This window comes from Centruroides vittatus, unplaced genomic scaffold, assembly GCF_030686945.1.
Source record: "Centruroides vittatus isolate TY-2023 unplaced genomic scaffold, ASM3068694v2 contig_3187, whole genome shotgun sequence".
Classification (NCBI taxonomy): Eukaryota; Metazoa; Arthropoda; class Arachnida; order Scorpiones; family Buthidae; genus Centruroides; species Centruroides vittatus.
The window spans coordinates 137,228-157,761 of NW_027122049.1; the positions used below are offsets into that span (position 1 = coordinate 137,228).

Consider the following 20,534-nt stretch of genomic DNA (forward strand, 5'->3'; position numbering starts at 1 on the left):
TGTAGGTGGTGGTTTTGTTTTATACAGTGATCATATTAACTGTTATTGTAACAAATCTTCATCGATTTAGAGATCCACAAAACTCACAGAATGGAGAAGATGTCCATTTTCATCAAATGATATCTCAGATTGATGACAAATCAAAAATGTATAAAACTTCGTCGAAAATTGTTAAAAATTTTCATCATGGAGTCAACCGAAACGTTTCCCTTGTGTGACGGTAAAGACGAGCATTCAAATATCTGCAATAAAAATTTTTACATTAACTTTTAAATCTTTATCACACGTTTAAATTAACTAGATTAAAGTGTAATTATATTAGATACGAATGTATTATTACGAAATATAAATAAATGTTCAATTCTTTCTCCTTTTAACCAAAATATACATTGCCCTTATTAGAATATTTTAGCCTTGATGTATAGAAGGCTATTTTATCATCGTTTCATACTGTAATCGACTATTCTTTCAGAGTTATAATAATGCATATCTTCGTATAGTCCTATAGCTGATGGGACTAAAGACAGTTGGTAATTGTATTTTAATTTTTTAGAAGATTTTTGTAGTAAAAATAAAATAAATTTTGATAAAACCATAAATGATTAAAGAAAAATTTGGAATATTATTATAGAAAGTGCGGATCTATATCGCTTCTGTAATTTACGATACCTTGCAAACTTGAACAGATAAAATTCATTTAAATTCTATAATATAAATTTTTTTTTTTAATTTGATATAATTTTTATATTTATTTTATCTTTGCGATATATTTAAAAATCTATTTATTGTATTTTTATTCTCTGTATTTACAAAACATCCCGACAATGTTAACCTGATATATCGTGACGACCGTAAAGATATTCGTATTTTGTGAATTTGATTAAAAAATTATAGAAAATCCTTTTCTCTTCATTTTTTAAAGGGACAATTCAGATTTTCAGATTATTTTTCACGATTTATATGTTAAACTTAAAAAAAAAAAATGGTGTGTACTAATTCAGATTGTATATTCTTTATATAAAGCAGGTGAAATTTATAAAATATACACAATTTATTTCTTCATAAATGCATAATAAAGCGTATAACATTGATTATCATTGATTAACATTGATTGTTTGATTTCATCTTATCTATTAACTTATGTTAAATACAATCCGATGGACTGTAACAAAGGATATAATTTTTATACGTCAAATTGGGTGATTTTTAAACTGAAATCGCTTGTTGATGAATGTTTCTGACATATAATCGGTCTTTATCGGTTCAAGTTTAGTATTAACGAAGCTAAAATTTATCTAAGTGTTTTGTGCACGTTTGTGCCCATCTGACAGTGGTGCCATCTGAGATAAGACTGGCCGTGCCATCCCTATTTGATTTAATTGCAATTTTTCTAGTAAATATAATAAAATATTAACCCGCGGGCCGGATTGAAAACGAGCGAGGGGTCGTAGTTTGCCGACCCCTGGTTAGGTTGTGGACTTAAGTAGACAAAATAGATCAGAAATTAGGCTGCGTAGCCTTGACAAGCACCCATGCCGCACAACAATTTGAATGATGTAATATGATGTTAAAGTTATGACGAACCACATCTCTTTCAGGACATTTTATGGTTTGAAAGAAATGGAATGGAATGTACAGTACGTAGTATAACTGTCGCGATGTGCGCGCGCCACTGGGCAGAACGTGCTCCACGATATACGAGACATACAAGACACCAAAAAGAGCGAATTTAGGGGGTGCGCAGAGCGCAGCTGCACTCTTGTTCTGGAGTTTTTCCGAATGAAGCCGGGTACATCAGATAATTAAAAATTTGTAAGGCATATTGTTTCCTTTCTGCGCCATCTCTAAAGACTTCTGGGTCGCTATTGGACACTAAGTGCGTTTTACCTTAAACTTCTGCGGCTGGATGGCAGAAAGGTTAAAGTGTCGGTCGAGCGGTTAAGATGTCAGCCTATCGCTTTAGGGAACCCGAAAACGAATTTCGAATGGTTGAAAATTCCAGGAAATTTTTCGAGGTAGTCCGTCCTGGATATGTCGGGTCCCGTCATACACCATCCGGCTTCCATTTTGGAGTTGCCGAACCCTTAATTAATTGGCTTGATTAAAAAAAGGTGATCCTATTAGTATCCAAAAGGCGGAAGGGTTTTCAGAATCCTTAATCATCTGGTATGGAATTTGGAGTGCGCAGTTTCTTAATCCTGTATTCATTGATGACACCCTGAAGAGTGATTGCTATCTAAACGTCCTAAACAGAACAGTGGACGAATGGCTTGCTATTGGCGCAACAACAGTAGATTTGGTACCAGCACGATAGTGTACCACCTCATTCCCGGATGGACATACATCAGTGGCTCGCAGAGTGGTTGGGCAATAGCTGGGTAGGACAACACTATTCTGTTCCACATTCACATTTTCCAGATTTAATTCCTTTGGATTTTTCCTATGGGGTCACCTAAAATGTATGATGTGTACCCAGCAGCGCCGCGTGATGTTGACGAACTGGAGACACACATACGAAAACCCTGTGAAACCAAAAATGAAATGTGCCATCAATAACGCCATGCTCGACCGTCTACATCTTTGTATTACCGCTGAAGGCAAACTTTTTTGAACATGTTCTGAAACAAAATAAAGCTTATTTTTTTGTATCAATTTCTGCAATGTTGTCTTTATCCTTTACAGTCAGAGATTATTTGTGTTATGCTAAACTGTCTTAAATTGATTCCCTTCAGTTTCTGCAAGCTTGCACCGCATGCATACACTCAACGCTGCAATGCTGGATAGATTTAGCCCCTGGATATATGTTTAAGTGGACAATCTTTATATATATTAGACTCTTAAAACTTTCGTAAAAAGGCTTTAAGTTTCCGAATCGGTAATTTTTAAATGTAAAAATAAAATTTTTTAAAAGTAAAACGCTGTGTAGGATCCTTATCAATACCGATTTCAATAGAACAGACATAACTTAGATGATATACAGATTTCTTTTATTGATTTACGTTACAATTATGCATTTCGGGCCAATAAACCTAGTTGGACCCTCTTCAGATCATTATACAGCGTTGCTGTATTCCGGCATTTAGATAATATTTAACTTTAAACTTATTTTTAAACTAAATATTCTTATAATCTTTTAAATTATTCCACAATACAATTATATTTTTTCTACAAAAATTAACTCGAATCAATCGGGCAGTTCTGGAATCAGGATCAGCGTCTTCTTTTTATCACAAGTTCCATGGCTTTAACGCGCTGTGCTGCTAGTTTTTGTATCAGTTCATTATTTGAAGAAAAAGAATGATTCCATCAAATGATAATAGTGTCCTAGTAAATCTTAAATCATTTTTCTTCCTTTTTCAATGATATCCACAGATTCGCGCGTGTACTGTTTGGCAGCGGCATAAAACTTCAAACCCTCATAACTTCCGATGTGTGCATCTTTCGAAAAAATATTTTAGATAAAAGTTTGTATATTTTTGATGTAGATCAGAATATACAATAAAAAATGAGTTCCCATTTAAGTTGAAGTTAACCTCATTTATCCCCGATTGTAGCGTCATCTATGATGATACCGATAGCCTCATCTAACATTTTCGGTTCAATGAGTTATTTTTTAGGATGCGTATTTATAACATTTCCATTTCCGGCAGCGGAACTGGATCTCCCACCTCTAGTGTGTGAGGGGCACGATGTTTTCATCCACTTTGAAGCTTAATAATCTCTGTGCTTTTTGTCGAAAATTTCTGAAATTTTGCAGGTAGGTTTCTTTATAAGAGGGATTGATGCTATCAAATTTTGGAAATTAAAGATCAAGGGAGTGGGGAGATAGAGGGGGTCGTGCGTCATATCTCGAGTACGGTCAAACTTAATGACGATTTTACTCGTTATTAGCATTTACAATTTTTTTATAAAACCCATCCCTACCCTCAAAATTAAGCTTTATGCCATTTTATAATAGTTAAGAATATAAAAAGTTTTAAAAATAAAATATCTTAACAGATAGCGCCACCAAATGTTGACGGGAAAGTTAAGCAACTCGTTGCTGGGTTTTTAAATCTGTTCTTCAAGCCATAGCTGAGATAAAAGTAAATCAAAAACAATTTATAATTGGCTACTTTAATATAGATTTGAAGCATAATTCTACCAAGGCTCAGGAAATGATCCAGTTTTTAATTATTATTAATTTCAAAATAGCAGATTTCGATTTCTAATCCACGATGGCCGGAACCTCCGTCTTTGTTAGATTATGCACTAACAAATCTGGAGACAGTTGTCAATGAACTAATAGCTGACCATTTACCTCTATTGGCTTTTTTCTCAGAGCCACATGGGGGAAAATAATTCGATACTTATCGGAATTTAAATGCAGTAAATTCCGCGCGACTTTAGTTTTTGTCTGAATGATTCAATTAAACAGATCATAGTATTTTGTAATGAATGACCTCATTTTTTTTACAAATTTTTACATAGCTTCTCGTCCGAAAATTTTGTCGATATCTTATTTTAGAGTTAATGTACTGATTTAAATCAAATCTACAATATTGTTAACGGAAAAGTAATTGACACAGGTAATTTGTGATTTTCCGTTAGATTACTTAGCCAATAATTCACTAATCGTAAATTGTATTTCAATCAATGGTGTAAAGTTCGCAAATTAAACGTCGTGTCAACACCACCACTCAATAGTTTAGCATTCATTAAGATTTTCAAATGATAGGATGACCGTAATTTCTTGATGTCAGAACGGGACAATGAAGCCGCAGCTAATAAATACAGATCCTCTCTTGTTAAAATTCATCCAAGAAATATAGATGAGCATTATTAATTATTTTACTATATTATTGTTAACAGTGATTTAGTAACGTAAAAACAAAATGTACAAATTTCAAATAAGCATTTTTTAAACAAATTATGAGTTTGAATTACAATATACGCCCACCGGTGGCCGGTGGACTCTGTCTCCGCTCATAATGGCGGTGACCAGACCCTAAACACCGGAGTTCGATCGGGGGTTCGCGCCTCACTCGGACGAGCTGGCAGCGGGAGTTTTTTCCGGGTTTCCGCGCCTCCTTGCCAATGACGCCTGAATAGGGGCCAGCTTTCCCCCAAGTCCTCCCGGAAGGCATTTCTATCTCCCCTTCTCGCGGTGGCCGTCTCCTATAAGGTCGGCTTTGGTCGCGTCCGTGACCTCTCGTCTGTCTTCCCGGATTGGCTGTCTTCTATAAGGCCGTCTCTTCGGTCGCTGTGCGATCACTTCTCCTGTTTCTTCTGGAGTATAAAGCCACATATGAGCTACACACTCCTCTAGCCAAAAGAAAGGAACTACAATATACAAATGGGTTCAATATACAAACTAGATCAAAACATGGAAAAGTGAAATTTTATTAAAACTGCACGTACAGTATAAAAAAGTGTACACATAGGCGGTCTATCACTAAACAGTATAAGCTCCATATTCGCGGTTTGGTACAGGAAATTCTTTTTAATTCGAACTCGGATAGTTCGAAATTCCGTTAGTTTGTAACTGTACTATTTGTCCTGTCCGGGGATATAGAGATTTACGTTAAAAATTTCGGTTAGTTCGAAATACGATTACTTCGAAATTCAAAGTAAAAGCAAAATCATATTGACCAGATTATAGTTATTTTTGGTCTATTGTTTTCTTATAGTATGGAGGCACTTGTTCTAAAACGAGTTAACCTACGTATATCACATTTCGATGATATGTTAACGTAGGTTAATTCGTTTTAAATCAAGTGCCTCCATACTATAAGAAAACAATAGACCAAAAATAACTAATCTGGTCAACATGATTTTGCTTTTACAGTAACTCATTTTCGGGTGTCACCTTACCCATGGAATATCCTTTTTTTTCATCTCATAAAATACAGCTGGGCAAGATTGGGCTATAAGTGGCATATTGAGATATTTGTAGGGTTGGGCGATTTTAAAAATAATTTAGGCTTTTTCTAGAATTCTGCTTTACTCGTTATAAAACCTATCTGGCAACCTGTGAGGTTATTATCGGACACGTGCTGTTTACCTGCAGTTTATTTATATTATTAATTAATTAATTAACGAAAGTAACATTATGTATTTCATAAACAAACAACATCGCTAAACCCGATATACTATAAAGCTAGACACCAATCAATGCCGAATTCTATCGGGCTAGACACGGCTATATTACTAATTATGCAACCAATTAGGCACTAGATATAGCCGTGTCTTGCCCAATAAAATTCGGCATTATGTATTTTGTTTGCTTAATACATTACATCAGTTACATGGCATTTGGCATAACGTACAGAAATACGTAATCTTCGATAATCCGAAGTCGCGATTATTTCGTCTCGAGTTTTGAACTAACGAGGATTTCCTGTATTTACTACATCTTTCATATTCTCGAATATGAAATATCTGAAAACGAAAGAATATGAAAATTCATTTATTCGCAGTAGATTAACAAAGATAATGAAACAACAGACAATTAAATTACTTTTAATGTTGTTATCTTAAACGTCTCCTAATAAAATTCGTATTGTCGACTATTAGGTCACGCTAGTGTATACTATTTCGTAGTTTGTCGAGCTATTTAGATACGTACTGTACATTAATGCAAATAGTAAACATTGTATTTTCTGTTGGTATACATTGGGAATGTAAAACGTCCGTTTTACAAAAAGATTTTAACTAGCAAATATCATCTAAACAAAAAGACTAATGGCAAAGTATCAAAAGATATAAATCTTAAAAGATTTTTATCGAAAATTTTCCAATCTTATGAACTTCCTGTTCCAATGTCCAATGTCAACTTTCACAGTGTAAAAAGCGCTGACCAGAGAAATTTTTCGAATTGGAGTGAATGTCGTTAGTGGCTTATACTTTCATCCCCAACAATGATGATAATGTTGACGTCATAAGCGTTGTGGCTAACTTTAATGTCGAAAAACGTGCCTCCTATCATGCAGAACTATGTTGACACTAGCTGGTATGACTTCGGGGATGTCACACGAACTATGTCTATGTTGGAAGACTGTGCTTTATATGAAACGACGTAATACAAGAATTTTTATTGAATTCAGGAGATCACGGCACGTTTTGTATTACATATTAATCGAACGTGTTAACATTGAAATGTCTATCCTCTTGCGTGTAACCGCAAATCTTCGCATAAGCCGGTGTGTCATATAAACCGAATTTGACTGCATCAATTTCGGTACAATATGGAATTGAAATCTCCCTTATTTTGAGAAGTCTTTCTATATATTCGGATTACTATTATATTCGAAACAATTATGACAACAGTGATTATAATTTAATTAACTTTTAGGTCTTCCACAGTATGCCACAAATTTCTGTTTGAAAAGTTCAGAGGTAATTTAGAAGCCTTTTCCTCTAAATTCGTATAAGTAGAACCGTCTAACTCAACATATTTAGCATATTTAGACATTGTAATTTTGATTTTCACGAAAAAAAAAATTTCGAAGATAATCTCAAAATGGTGAGGCAATGGAAGACAGTCAATTTTCTCATTAACGTCTTTTTCTTTTTTTTTTTTTGTAACTCTTTCCGCCCTGTGGGCACTAAGAGGTTCATTAACGTCTAAGAAGTGACTATTTAATTTCGTTGTATAGAATTCTTACAATTTATCGTTAACTATTTTAACATATTTATAAATTTTAAATTAATTATTTAATAAATTCAATTTGAATAATTTGAATAAAATTACAAATGCATATTATTTATTACAAACAACAATGCTGATCAAGAAGGAAACAGATTAAGTTTGTTTATATTTAATTTCAAACTTGCAATAATCCAACTTGGAAAAGCCCCTTTACTATAATCTCTACAAAATCTGGAAAAAAAATCTTAATTTTATTATGGAATAAACATTTCTAAAAATAATTAGATATTTTTAACATACAATATTCTAAATTAATACATACTGTATATGTTGATAGTATTAATATATTACCCATTATTGCACAATTGTTACAGAAAAAGAAAATAAGAAATTTCTATACTTTGTTCTGTCCTGTGGACACTAATAGAGGCCACTCAGCAACCTCAATGTATTCAAAATTAATTGCTCATAAAAAAAGTTCCTGGGGTTCTTTGCTTGCCTGGTTTCAATCCTGTCCCCCAGAGTAGCATCTTTACCATCTTAGCTATCCAGCCATCTTTTATACTTGCTTATACACTACAAATTACAATTTGTACTGTATTTACTCACATTAAATTCGATCTCTATAAATTCATAACAGATGACAAACATCTGATGATGAGGGAACACGTCTTTAATAAATAAATAAATAAATCTTTGTGTGTGAAACTTCTTGTTTTGAAAAAGTTTAATAAAAATAAATTTAAATAACAGGCTTGTTAACATGAAATCACAGAATACCTATTAAATTGAATCAATATTTCAATTAAATTATTATGTAGAGTAGAAATTTTAATATTATTTCCCATTATTGTATTCAAAATGTAAATTGAAATGTTAACTATAACACTAACATTTTAACATTGACAGCATTTTAATGTTTATAGTTTGATAAATTTTTGTATCACATCACAGGCTTCATTTCTTGTAAAATCATATAATTTGCTTTTATTTTGTATTTTTCTCATCTTAAATTAGTTAGCTTCTCTCTTTTGTGAAAACAGAAACATTAAAAAAAAAAAAAAGATTAGCTCAAAAGTATGATAAAAGTTTGAACATCAGATAATATTATGTCCTATTAAACATTTTCATGAACAAAATGAAATCAATTTTTCAATTATGCATTCCTGGAAGCAATGCATAATTGAAAAATTGATTTAAAAAGAGTGAGGTTTAAATGTTGGGCTTTGGAACGTACAATCAAATCCTGTTTATCTGGATCACGTTCATCCGGACTGATTTGAATAGTTCTTTCCTTTTTAACCTTTATACTTTTTGTGGAAAAATCATTACTTTTCATGATGTTTGTAAGATCTTTTAAACATTATTTCAACCATATGTATGTACATCTCATGTATCTCAGGATAAAAATATATACTGTTTGAACATACTGATAATTAATACTAAACAATGCACAACAATAGCCTGAGAGAGTATGCTTACAATGATGAATATAAAGATGTAATAGGTGTCTGAGTGGGATCCATATATCCTTTGTCTCAGATTTAAAAAAATATATATATTTTATCAAAACAAAGTCATTAAAAATACTCAAAGTAACTGTTCTTTTATCTCAATAATGGGATTAGAAGTGTGTTCTGGTTTATAGCCAACCATTCACAAATTCTCTTCATTCCATCTTTCTGTCTTTCAGTACACTAACTTAACAAATTAAATAACATGTATTACCACTTTAAATGCAATCAAGATGGTCCTTTTATTCACAAATATGTATTTTAAAAATAACACAGGTCATTCAACCTGTCCAAACGGAAAGAAAGTGAATCATTTCCCACATATGACACAGGAGAAAATGAAATATGTCGAACTATATTTATAATTATCTCTATTCCTCCAATATTCTAAAACAGATCCATAAAAAAAAAATAAAAATAATAATTGTGGGATTTTGGCAAATAATTTTTTTCTATACATTTCATATCTAACCTGCAATATAACAGTTATATGTGAAACTAAGCTTGAATTATATTTAATAATCAAATGATGGAATTGGCTTTAACTATTGAGCTAGAACTTGGGATATCTATAAATTACACAGATATGAGTAGATATGCAGGTAATCATTACAAGGGAGTGGAGATGTTTGTAAAAACATTACATAATGCTAAGGACTGTAAACTGACTGGTGTTTCGTTAAATATGTAGGGATTATGCTATAAGTAGTTTTTTCATCAAATGGCAACAGTAACTCAGATTTGGCCATAACTTTCATTGTCTAATTCACTAAAAAATAAACACAAAAGAAAAAAGATGCTGCATAGTGAAATGTATTGTTTATGTCACTACTTTGTTATAAATGTAATTTAAAAAATAATACAATGTTCAGTACTCTCTGCTGTTTATTATTTCTTAGTAAAATTATGATGGTTGATTGAGGACACATGCTACAAATCAACATTTAATGCAAACAGTATTTACTATTAAATATTTACACAAATTAGTGTTATTAATTTTTTGTGCATATTTCTTTTGTGTGATTTTACCTTTTGATAATTTTCTGTTGATATTAAGAAATGTTTTTAAAATAAACTTAGTTAATCATTGAGAAATTCAGAAATGTAAGAATCACTGCCTTATGTAATAATTCACAATGCAATTTATATTTTAATAAAAAGCGATGAAATAATTTTTGTGATTTTACAGTAATACCCCAGTTTTCGTTGACTTTGGTTATCGTCGGTTTCAGTTTTCGTTGATTTTTTTCATGAAAAATTTGTCTCGGTTTTCATCGATTGCCTCGGATTTCGTCGGCGTGCTCAAGTGACCTTGCTGCTAATTTTGCTAAAACAAACGGCGATCCACGTGTTTTCTGGCACAGTGTGGTGTTATTTCTCGTTGTGTGAACATTACTTCGTGACGGCCCACCATTGGCCAATGGTTCCATTCCCTGAACACTGGGAGTTCGGTTGTGGGTTTGTGCTTCGCCAGGGCAAGCTGGTCTCATGAAGTTTTCCGGGTTTTCTCCACATCTGTATCGCCTGAATAGGGGCCAGTTACCATATTATGGATTTCCCAGAAGGAATTATTCCCCTCGATATGGCCATCATAAATGCATACAACTACTATTACATGACAATTAGGTCACACTTTACCATGGGGCGATATAGGCTAGAAGCTCATGTCCAACTAGCTTCTACAAGACAAGACATTACCCCATGTGTCTAGCCAAACAATTCCATTGCTTTTATCTTTATGCTAATTAGTCTTTTATATTAATTTCTTATTGCTTTTAGTATTTAACTCTATATTAATTCTCTATAAAATGTGTTTTTGGTATGTATTTTGAAGTGTCTAGAATGAATTAATTGGATTTATGTTGATTCATATGGAAATAATTGCTTTGGTTTTTGTTGGTTTTGGATTTAGCTGATTATTTTCGGACAGATTATCGACGAAAACCAAGGTATCACTATATTTACTGTTACAAAAATTATATGAATTAAGAATTATATAAGAAATGATAAATTTCACAATTTCTTACTTTGTTTTAATGTCTAGAACTAAAATTACTCCTTCATTACTTTGATCTAACATGGAATCAAATTTATGGGCAATAAATACTGTTTCTATGTCACAGTAGTTGTTCTCTGAAATGAGAATATTCATAAATTAGAGTACTTAAAGAATATAATAAATAATGACCTACATAACCATCTAAATTATCATAAAGAATGAGCAATTTCAATTAATATTAGTGCACTCTTGCTAATCCAAACAAATCATTGTACAGAATTGTTCAGATTAGCAGTTTTATATATAGAGAAAAGAGAATTACACACAATGCTTGTCTTCTTAAAAATTCTTAATTTGTACTAAATATTTGTACTTTATTATACTGTACAGAGTTGCAAAGTTATTTACTACACCCCAGTGTTGTACGATGTTGTTATTTACAGAGTTACAATTTTTAGTATATACAATAGACCCCCCCCTATAACACGGTAGATACGTTTCGTGTTATATGAATCCGTGTTGTACGAGTCACTTAAATACATGAGCCAATCACAGCCCGGCACTTGTGCAGTTTAGGGGCTACGGCTGTTTGAAAGATTTTCTTCCATAAAATTAATCGATTCTAGACTAATTTGACTCAATATTTCCAAATCACGTATAATTTTTTGGAAATAATCCACATAAACTATGCTATAAACAAAAAATTGAAGGATTATTTACCGAGTGTGTACCGTTCAATGACGCCATTGCTTAAGCTTGTTTTCGTCGCGGAGCAGCTCATCGAACAGCAGACGCATGTTTCTTGATCAGCAAATTTTTCACAGAAAAATAACTTAACTTTGGAGACATCATTAATAAAAATATAATTTTTATGGCCATTGAATAATAAATGTTTTTTAGTAGGTCCAGTGCTCATTTAAACTCAACAGTTTGTACAATATCCGCTATTGGTCCAGATTTGCCCAATCCTGTCACGACACAAGTCGGCGATGACGTTTTACCATGTTATACGAGTCTCTTTTAGCATGTTATACAAACACGATCACAATTTTTTCGCTGTGTTATATGAATCCGTGTTATATGAACCTGTGTTATAGGGGAGGTCTACTGTACAGGGTGCATAGGAAAGTCCCTTTAACCAGAAAAGTGACTACGCCCGACCGAATGCAAATGACAACAATGCCCCTAGTGGCGAAATTTGGAAGATAGGCAGTGCAAATCAAAAACGAAAACAGATAGAGCAAACTTTCCAATTAGAAAGTTTTAGAACATCAATTAATTAGTACGAAAAGACACGTGGTTCACACGGATAAGATAAATTGTCGCCTGTATACCCAAAAATGTCCGAAAGCGACGTCATTTTGTGTAAATGTTTGAAAGGAATAGCGATAGGTATGAAGAAATATGCACAATTTATTGCATAAAATATGTACTTATGTCAATACAGTTTGATAACATCACTCAAAAAACAACGGAAAGGCAAACTGTCACACAGTGATAACAAGTTAATGTCGAGTATGTTTGAAAAGTTCGCCATTGCTCACGATACACGCCATTGTTATCAAACTGTATTGACATAAGTACACATTTTATGCAATAAATTGTGCGTATTTCTTCATACCTATGGCTATTTCTTTCAAACGTTTACACAAAATGATGTGCATCGCTTTTGGACATTTTTGGGTTTACAGGCGACAATTTATCTTATCCGTGTGAACCGCATGTCGTTTCGTACTAATTAATTGATGTTCTAAAACTTTCTAATTGGAAAGTTTGCTCTATCTGTTTTCGTTTTTGCACTGCCTATCTTCCAAATTTCGCCACTAGGGACACTGCTATCATTTGCATTAGATTGGGCGTAGTCACTTTACTATACCATTACCTCACTTGCACAGCTGTAGCTCTCTCCGTTTGCAAGAATTTTCCAGTTAAAGGGACTTTCCTATGCACCCTGTATATATTAATCTTACAAATTCAAAAGTTTTCTTAAAAATAATGTCAAGTACTGAAACTAAACTAACAAATAAGTCTGTATCAGAATGTTTGAAATAAAGTTAAAGACAAAGTTTGATTTCATTTTTGTTTGCAAATGCTGTTGACTACTAGAAATGCTTTTTCATCATAATTACATATTTTTTAAAATAAGAACTAGAAATCTTATGAATAAAACTGGTTCAGATTAAGCAGTGTTCAGACTAATACAAGTTTGGATTAGCAAGAGTGAATTATAGTTAATAATTTATTTAAAAAAACTGCTAAAAGGAATCTGAAGAGAGTCAAATTTATTATCCAAAAATACATATTGATAAAAATTGTTAAACAATATTATTGAATGAAAAAACACTTTTCACGTAATAAAATATACTTGCAAATATAACATTGATCTTTCTGAATGTAGAGTATAATCTCCATAAATATCTTAATTCTTTTGCCTAAATTTTATTTCGAAAAAATAATTAAAACCAATTAAAGATTGGATATAGTGTCCACTCATTATTTTTCAGTAAGAAATAAAAGATTTGGTTAAATTTAATCAGACATTAAACAAGTAACTTTTTAAAATATGTTTAACATTAATTGAATATATTTTCATTCTAAATTAATGGTAAATTACAATTGGTTGAATTTTATAATTAAGAATTTTGTTCAAATAATTAACATACAGTAGAAACTTAATTATCTGAACTTGTTGAGACCAGACGTATTTTTGATAAGCTCATTTGTTTTTGTGTTTTGGGTACATCGAGCACTATGCATTTAATGGTAAATTAACTTGCTGAAAATGTAACGTAATGTTACATATATATGACTTAGTTTTGCAGTGCTACAAGCAATGAGTTAGTAACTTCCAGTTATATGGAGAATTTGGTCTCTGTGTATTATACTATATGGTTTTTACAACATTACACATTCTAGGTCATTTTTATTTTTTGATAATCACAAAATAACTTCAGAAAAATTGTTTTCATTGTTATAATACTATTTCATGATGATTATCTTTTGTACAGAACAATATAGAGGTCATTCCCTTAGAAACAATGTTAACTCTTGTAAGTTGTAATAGTTTGAAAGCTTACAAATTGACAATTTATCTATGGAAATGATCTCTGTATATTACAGTTGCTCTGGTGTTTAACCCATAATTATTGGTTAAACATATTATAATATATATTATACGACATATTCTAATGCAATTTTGTATCAGTACTCACAGTGTACCAGGAGAACTGATAGGAAATCAATAACTGAAGTCTTGAATACTACTATATCTTTCCAATAATGCTTTCATGATTAGATTTCCCATAATCAGTCATATTATTGATTTCTTATTTGGAAATATTTTGATAATACACTGGAGGGCAAAAGTTAAGTTACAAATGTTTTTTTTATTCTTAATTTAAATTAAAGTAGAAACTTTATTAAAATAACAAATTTATTCACTCAATAGGGCATGTGACCACCCCTTACAGCAATACATGCTAGACACCTGCTTCTCATACTCTTTACAAGGTTATTGATCAATTCGTTAGGAATTAAAGTCCATTCTCTTTCGAGAGCAGTCCTGAGCTCATCAAGGTTTCTGGGTGGGGGACAGAGACTTCCCACCCGTCTTCCAAGAGCATCCCAAGAATTCTCTATCGGGTTCAAATCTGGAGACCTGGATGGCCAGTCTATTCTTTGGATTCCAATGTCTTGGATACTGAGTCACCAAGTTCACTCTGTGGGGACAAGCATTATCGTCCATTAAAACAAAATCTGTGCCTTCTGTGCGAGCCATTGGACAAATATAATGCTCGAGGATCTCATTGTGAGGCAAAAACTACTTGTAACTTAACTTTTGCCCTCCAGTGTAGTTTGCATTTTATTTTATTTTGGTGCAAGAAATTTGATAAAACAGATTTCTGAAGTAAATTTTCTTGTTATTATATGAATGAAATTTAACTCCTTCATGCTGTTATGTCAAGAATATTTCTTAACACAATGAAAACTAAAATGATTTAAGCAACGTTTTGATAATGTAGAAAAATTGTTGCAAATTACCCACAGCAATCTACACAATCATCAGAATTAAAAATCTTAATACACAATCCACAATTACATTATAGGTGGGACATTTTGGTATTAAATTTAAAAAATTCTCTTTATCTCTTTCAAAAGATTTTAAACATCTCTAAAAATTTATATGTACAGTGTAACTTTATAGTTTTAATAAATGTATATGATTTACCTCCAATACTAGAAAGTTTAACTTCATATGGAATAGCAACTTGAATATCTTCAGGATTTAATATCAACTTCTCAACAGATTTTTCTTTCATTTGATTAATTATATCATCTGTAACTTTATGAAAAGCCTAAAAAATAATTTTAAATTAAATTTATTTATTTTAAAATTCATTCAAATAATACATTTATTGACAAAATATTTAATCACAGTTTCCTCTACAAATGAGATAAATAAATAGTAGTATTTTAATTAATTTTAATGATATGTCAATGAAAATATGAAAGAAATGCACATGCAGTAAACTCATGCTAACTTGGATGCTGCCAACTCAGTCTTTGCATAAATCAGACTTATTTTTTGAAAAACTGCACAGTAATTTAAGATTTCTTGACAATAGAAAAATTAAATTACTTGTTTTCATTCATTACAATTAATTTTAATTTATGAGTAATTAAAATAAATTTATAATTAATAAGTATTTTTGATATCCAGAAGTTTTTGAGATACTGTTTGTTATATTACTATAGTCAGTAAATAACTCAAGTGTTCATTGCTGTATACCTATACTGTCATAAAATTTTTTGAGCTCATTTCCTGTAATAATAAATTTAGCAGTATAAACTACTAAAGCTCAGTAAGCTTTTGTATAGAACTGATCATGCTCTTTACAAAAGTTTACAGACTTTCATAAACATGGACAATCTTCACCACCAATTAATCCCAGCTAATGTGGGTTTACTATATAATACTTCAAAAACAAGTCTAGTAGCTTTTTGGTTTTAGTATAAATGAAATGTTTTGATGAATATAAAACATACTTATAATCAGTAGAAAGTTAATTCCAATCCTAACTTTTTAATCCTAAAAACTATCATTCTTTTTCAGTAAGAAATACAGTTATTGTTCCAAAACATAAGAATTTTATAATCATGGATCAAAATTGTATATACATCGTTATCTTTATACCAGCTGGATATTCAATAAAATGTGCACCATAGAATCGCCTGATGAAACATCAATATCCAGAATTGTGCCATCCACCATAGCAAAAAAAAACAAGATTTTCTGTCATTTTTTCAATATTATGAAAAGTTTTGACTATTGAGCAATAATGCCTTAAAGATCTTTTTTCTATTAAGAATTGTTTCTCATCAGCAATATGGCAGATGTTGTGCATGCTGCTATTTATTACATTAGGTGTGGAAAAACAGGCTGGATGGATCATCTATCCATTGAAGTGTTTTAAGTTGGATGCCAGATTTCCAGCCATTTCAGGGAAGGACTACCACACTTCAACAAAGTAGTTTCGGTCAAATAAAACATTTTCTTTGAGCAACACTTTCCAGATTGTTTTAATCATTAACTTTTTGGTAGGTTGGTTGCTTTTCCAACATTTTACATGAATTTTTCCTTCATTTCAACAAAAGCAGCATGAAATAAAATGTAATTATTTAAAGTGTTTTGTAAGCCTCTCTTTTTCCACAGCTTACATAATATACTTCAGATACATTTGCCGTATTGTCAACAAGAGAAACAATTGTTAATAGAAGAAAAGATCTCTAACAAATTAATGTACAACAGTCAAATGTTTCCACAAAACATTGAAAAAATGATAGAAAACCTTTATTTTGTGCTATAGTGTGCATCATTCTTGCTTCATCAGGTATTCCCATGGTGCATTTTTACTAAATATCTAGTATATATAAATTCATTTTTGTAAATTGTAAAGATAAAGTGAAAGTAAACAAACAATTCAAGTTGAATTATTTTCAATATTATATCACATCAATCTAGTATTAATAATAAAATATATATCATCGGAATAATTTTGACAATTAACATTAGACTATTGACTTATAAATTTTGAAATCAGAAACTTATCTAGAATCAACATACAGTATGGAAATCTATTTGCTGAATTAATTTTTAGATAACATTTTTTTACAGTTTCATTATCCAGAAAATATTAAGTAAAAATTACCACTGAATATCTATGTATTAATTGAAAGAGGGTTTAAGTTTGTCTGACTTAGTTTGGGTAAATAGCTGAGGCTAAAATACAGTTCAGGTATCAGATTAAAGCTCTTATCCTATAGATGTACCTGCTGAAGAGAGATTTGATAAAGACACAATTATTCAGGACTGGAGAGGTGGCAAAGGTATAATGTTAAGTCTACAGGACAAACATGTCAGACACTCACATACTCATATAGTGATTTAACATTTTAAAACTTCCTCCTTTTTTGCTAATTTTTGACTTTTTGCATTATTTTTTAACATTAGTAAATTTAAATAAAACCAGCTACATGTGCCCAGCATTGTATTGGCCAAAAACTTGGGATAGTGGAAGATTGGTGAGGTTGGGTTGAGAGAGAATGATAACAATTCACATCAAATTTGGCATGAACATTCTTCAAAACCTTAGAAAAAATACTGTGGGGTTCCATCCCATCAATTACCCATAAAGCCAACTTTAGCCTGAGCAATTTTTTTGTGTTTTGCCATTTAATTATTGCAAATACTCAGGTCAATAAAAGTACATTTTACTTACTAAAATCATTGTTTTTATCATTTCCCAACTCAACCTCACCAATCTTCCACCCTCTCAAATCCTGTACAATGCCAGGCACATGTTTTACATAAATACCAAATAGTAAAAAGGAGACTTTTATTTAATTGTAGAATTCATTTACTAAAATATTCATGTGCATGTTTTCTTAAAAAAAAACTATAGATTTGAATAAAGTAATTAAATTGAGTAAAATAATGAAATATGGAATATAAAAAACTTACTGACTGTTCAATAAGACCTTTCAAATCATCAAAATTTTTCTGAGATGTTAAATTTATCACTGTACAAGCTGCCTGAAACAAAAAAAATACTTAATTTTATATTTTGAAAATATCTATTTAAAATAATTAGTTTTTCATTCAAATCCTCTCTTATTTTTTTACTTTTTTTTCAATTTGATAAAATAAAATGATAAATTTTTTGATATAAATACAATTTTTTAGCTGATATTAAGTATATTTTGTTACTTTTAAAATAAATATAAGAGTAAACAAATTTAACAAACAGCCTTAATTCAAGGTTGCATTATATATATTTTTTATGATGATGATAATCATAATTGTAACATCATAACTATAATATAGTAACAAATTTAATTCAAAATGAAAATATAATCTGCTAATAGCTATATATATTATATATAATATAATATATATAGCTATATAATCTGAAATATTTATAAATTCATTGATAGAACACGATTAATTGTATATTATCTAATAAAAATATGAAGAAATTTAAAAATCATTTAACAAAAAAACTTTAATTCAAAAAGTATATTTATTTTATGGAGTTTAAATATAATGAGTCTTACTGGTAGTCTAAATCAAGGTTTCTTAAGGCAAACTTTGTAAAAAATAATCTATAACATAAGACATTGAATTTTTAATATGCATCTTTTTATTATTGTTAAAAATAGCAAATATTTCAGCATATATTTTACATACTAAATATATAAACTGCTAGGAAACAGCAATATTTTTTTGACATAATTAGTATTGAAAACTGGACAAGAAAGAATTACATACTATATACAGTATAAGTAGAGACACTGTGATGTCTTTATTGACATGAAATGACAGACATTCCTTACTATGGAAAGGGATAACAAAAACAAAAATTCCATTTCAACTTTACAAGAAGATATTCCATTGAAACTTCATATTACCATCTTTCAAATCTCTATTACATGTTATTCCTACAGATGCAAATTTTATGCACTGAGAATGATTGCTGATGAACACCTTTTATGCAAAATGTAGAGATTGTACAACTATGCAGATTGATTTAACGCTTGAATCAATCTACATAGATTTTGCTCTCTAACAGTGCCCTAGCAAGCAGTGTATATTAGTTAATAACTAATTGTATGACTAATAAGATTTTCATTCTTCATTCATAGAAAAGAATCATGTCTCTCACTCAATGGCATTATGCAGGAAATCATATCAAATTATTATAAACTGAATTGCTGCTTATATTTAAGATTCATGGAATTATATTATTAAATATCACATACAAAATCACACATAAAAGAAATGTATGATAATCTGTTCTAAAATATTTATAATTATGTAGACCTGTTGAAAGTTAATCAAAACAGCAATAATTGCTTAATTAAAATTACCAAAAATGGCTTCAGTGTGGTCCAAGGAACCTTAATCAAGCACTTTTAATATTCATATAACATCAAACTTTTAATCACATATATTTAACATTTAAAATAAACGCAATATAAACCCTGAAAGCATCATTTCAATTTTGTTGTTTCCATTTACCTGTTTAGCACCAATAATAAATTCCGAGAGCGAGAAAGACGGATCCCATTTAGTCTTGAAAATAAATAAATCTAATCTAACACTCAACCATCGAAACGGACTTTGGAAGAAAAACATCTTTGATTTGGCAGCCAATACGGAACAAACTTGAAGGTTTCTTTTACACATACCCGTGGAATCCATTAAAGATAATTTGAATAGTTTCTTCCCTTTGCCTGTAAATTCATTGTACTGATGAAACGTAAAAGTTCGTTTAGTTACAAGATAACTTAAATCCGATTGTCTCAGTTTCAGTATACGATTAAAATTCATTTTATTTACTTAAAAACAACACGTTTTAGTATTCGGACTCAAATTATGTTTTTCGAAATAAAACAGAGACCTCTGCTGAGACAATTCGATATTCCGAATTCACAAAATTAAAAATATAGGATGAATAAAATATAATTCTATTAAATATTAATAATTAATAATTTACAGAAATTATCTTAAATTAGATTAATAAAAGAGCACTTAAACGAATTTTGAAATAGAATGTGATATACATAAAAGTCAAAGTTTATAAACACAAGGGGCGTTTGGAAATTGTAACCAGTGTTACCGGAATTTTAAACGCGGTTGGTTATTTACGTCACATTTTCTAAACGCCTTGGTAAGCAAACACTTGTAGCGTCCGAATGGCCGAGCGGTCAAGGTTAGCAGCCTGCCGCCCTGGGGGACCCGGGATCGAATCCGGACGGGTCGAAAAATCCCCAGGAATTTTTCGGGGGTGGTCCGTCCGGATATGTCGGTCCCCGTCCCTCACCACCCGCC

At 31.0% G+C, this 20,534-nt stretch overlaps 2 protein-coding genes across 3 annotated transcripts in view; one reads left to right on the plus strand and one right to left on the minus strand.

Moving 5' to 3' along the window:
- LOC136973510 (dual specificity protein phosphatase CDC14AB-like) overlaps positions 1 to 218 on the plus strand; it is an 82,566-nt gene extending 82,348 nt beyond the window's left edge. Inside the window, exon 15 of the mRNA XM_067268236.1 lies at positions 6 to 218. Within this exon, the coding sequence (XP_067124337.1) occupies positions 6 to 218 (213 nt within the window). The remainder of the gene's footprint in view (positions 1 to 5) is intronic.
- On the minus strand, positions 108 to 20,070 carry LOC136973512 (m-AAA protease-interacting protein 1, mitochondrial-like). Of its 2 annotated transcripts, none has more exons than XM_067268242.1 (5): positions 19,722 to 20,070; positions 18,165 to 18,236; positions 15,372 to 15,498; positions 11,172 to 11,277; positions 108 to 242 (listed from the first exon to the last, which is right to left on the minus strand). In XM_067268242.1, the coding sequence occupies exons 1-5, from the start codon at positions 20,031 to 20,033 to the stop codon at positions 185 to 187; spliced, it is 675 nt and encodes a 224-aa protein (XP_067124343.1). In that variant the 5' UTR covers positions 20,034 to 20,070; the 3' UTR covers positions 108 to 184. The 2 variants fall into 2 exon arrangements, with proteins under 2 accessions (XP_067124343.1, XP_067124342.1); XM_067268241.1 differs by lacking the exon at positions 108 to 242 and adding an exon at positions 7,673 to 7,861.
- Between the last annotated feature and the right edge of the window lie 464 nt (positions 20,071 to 20,534).

What these genes read in the sequence shown, in the direction of transcription:
- LOC136973512 (XM_067268241.1), bottom strand. Translation starts at nt 20,033, where the DNA reads ATGAATTTTAATCGTATACTGAAACTGAGACAATCGGATTTAAGTTAT. An exon ending in AAGGTCTTATTGAACAGTCA is followed by an intron (nt 15,499 to 18,164) that starts GTAAGTTTTTTA and finishes ATTATTTTTTAG; the next exon opens with GCTTTTCATAAAGTTACAGA. An exon ending in TAAACTTTCTAGTATTGGAG is followed by an intron (nt 11,278 to 15,371) that starts GTAAATCATATA and finishes TTCTCATTTCAG; the next exon opens with AGAACAACTACTGTGACATA.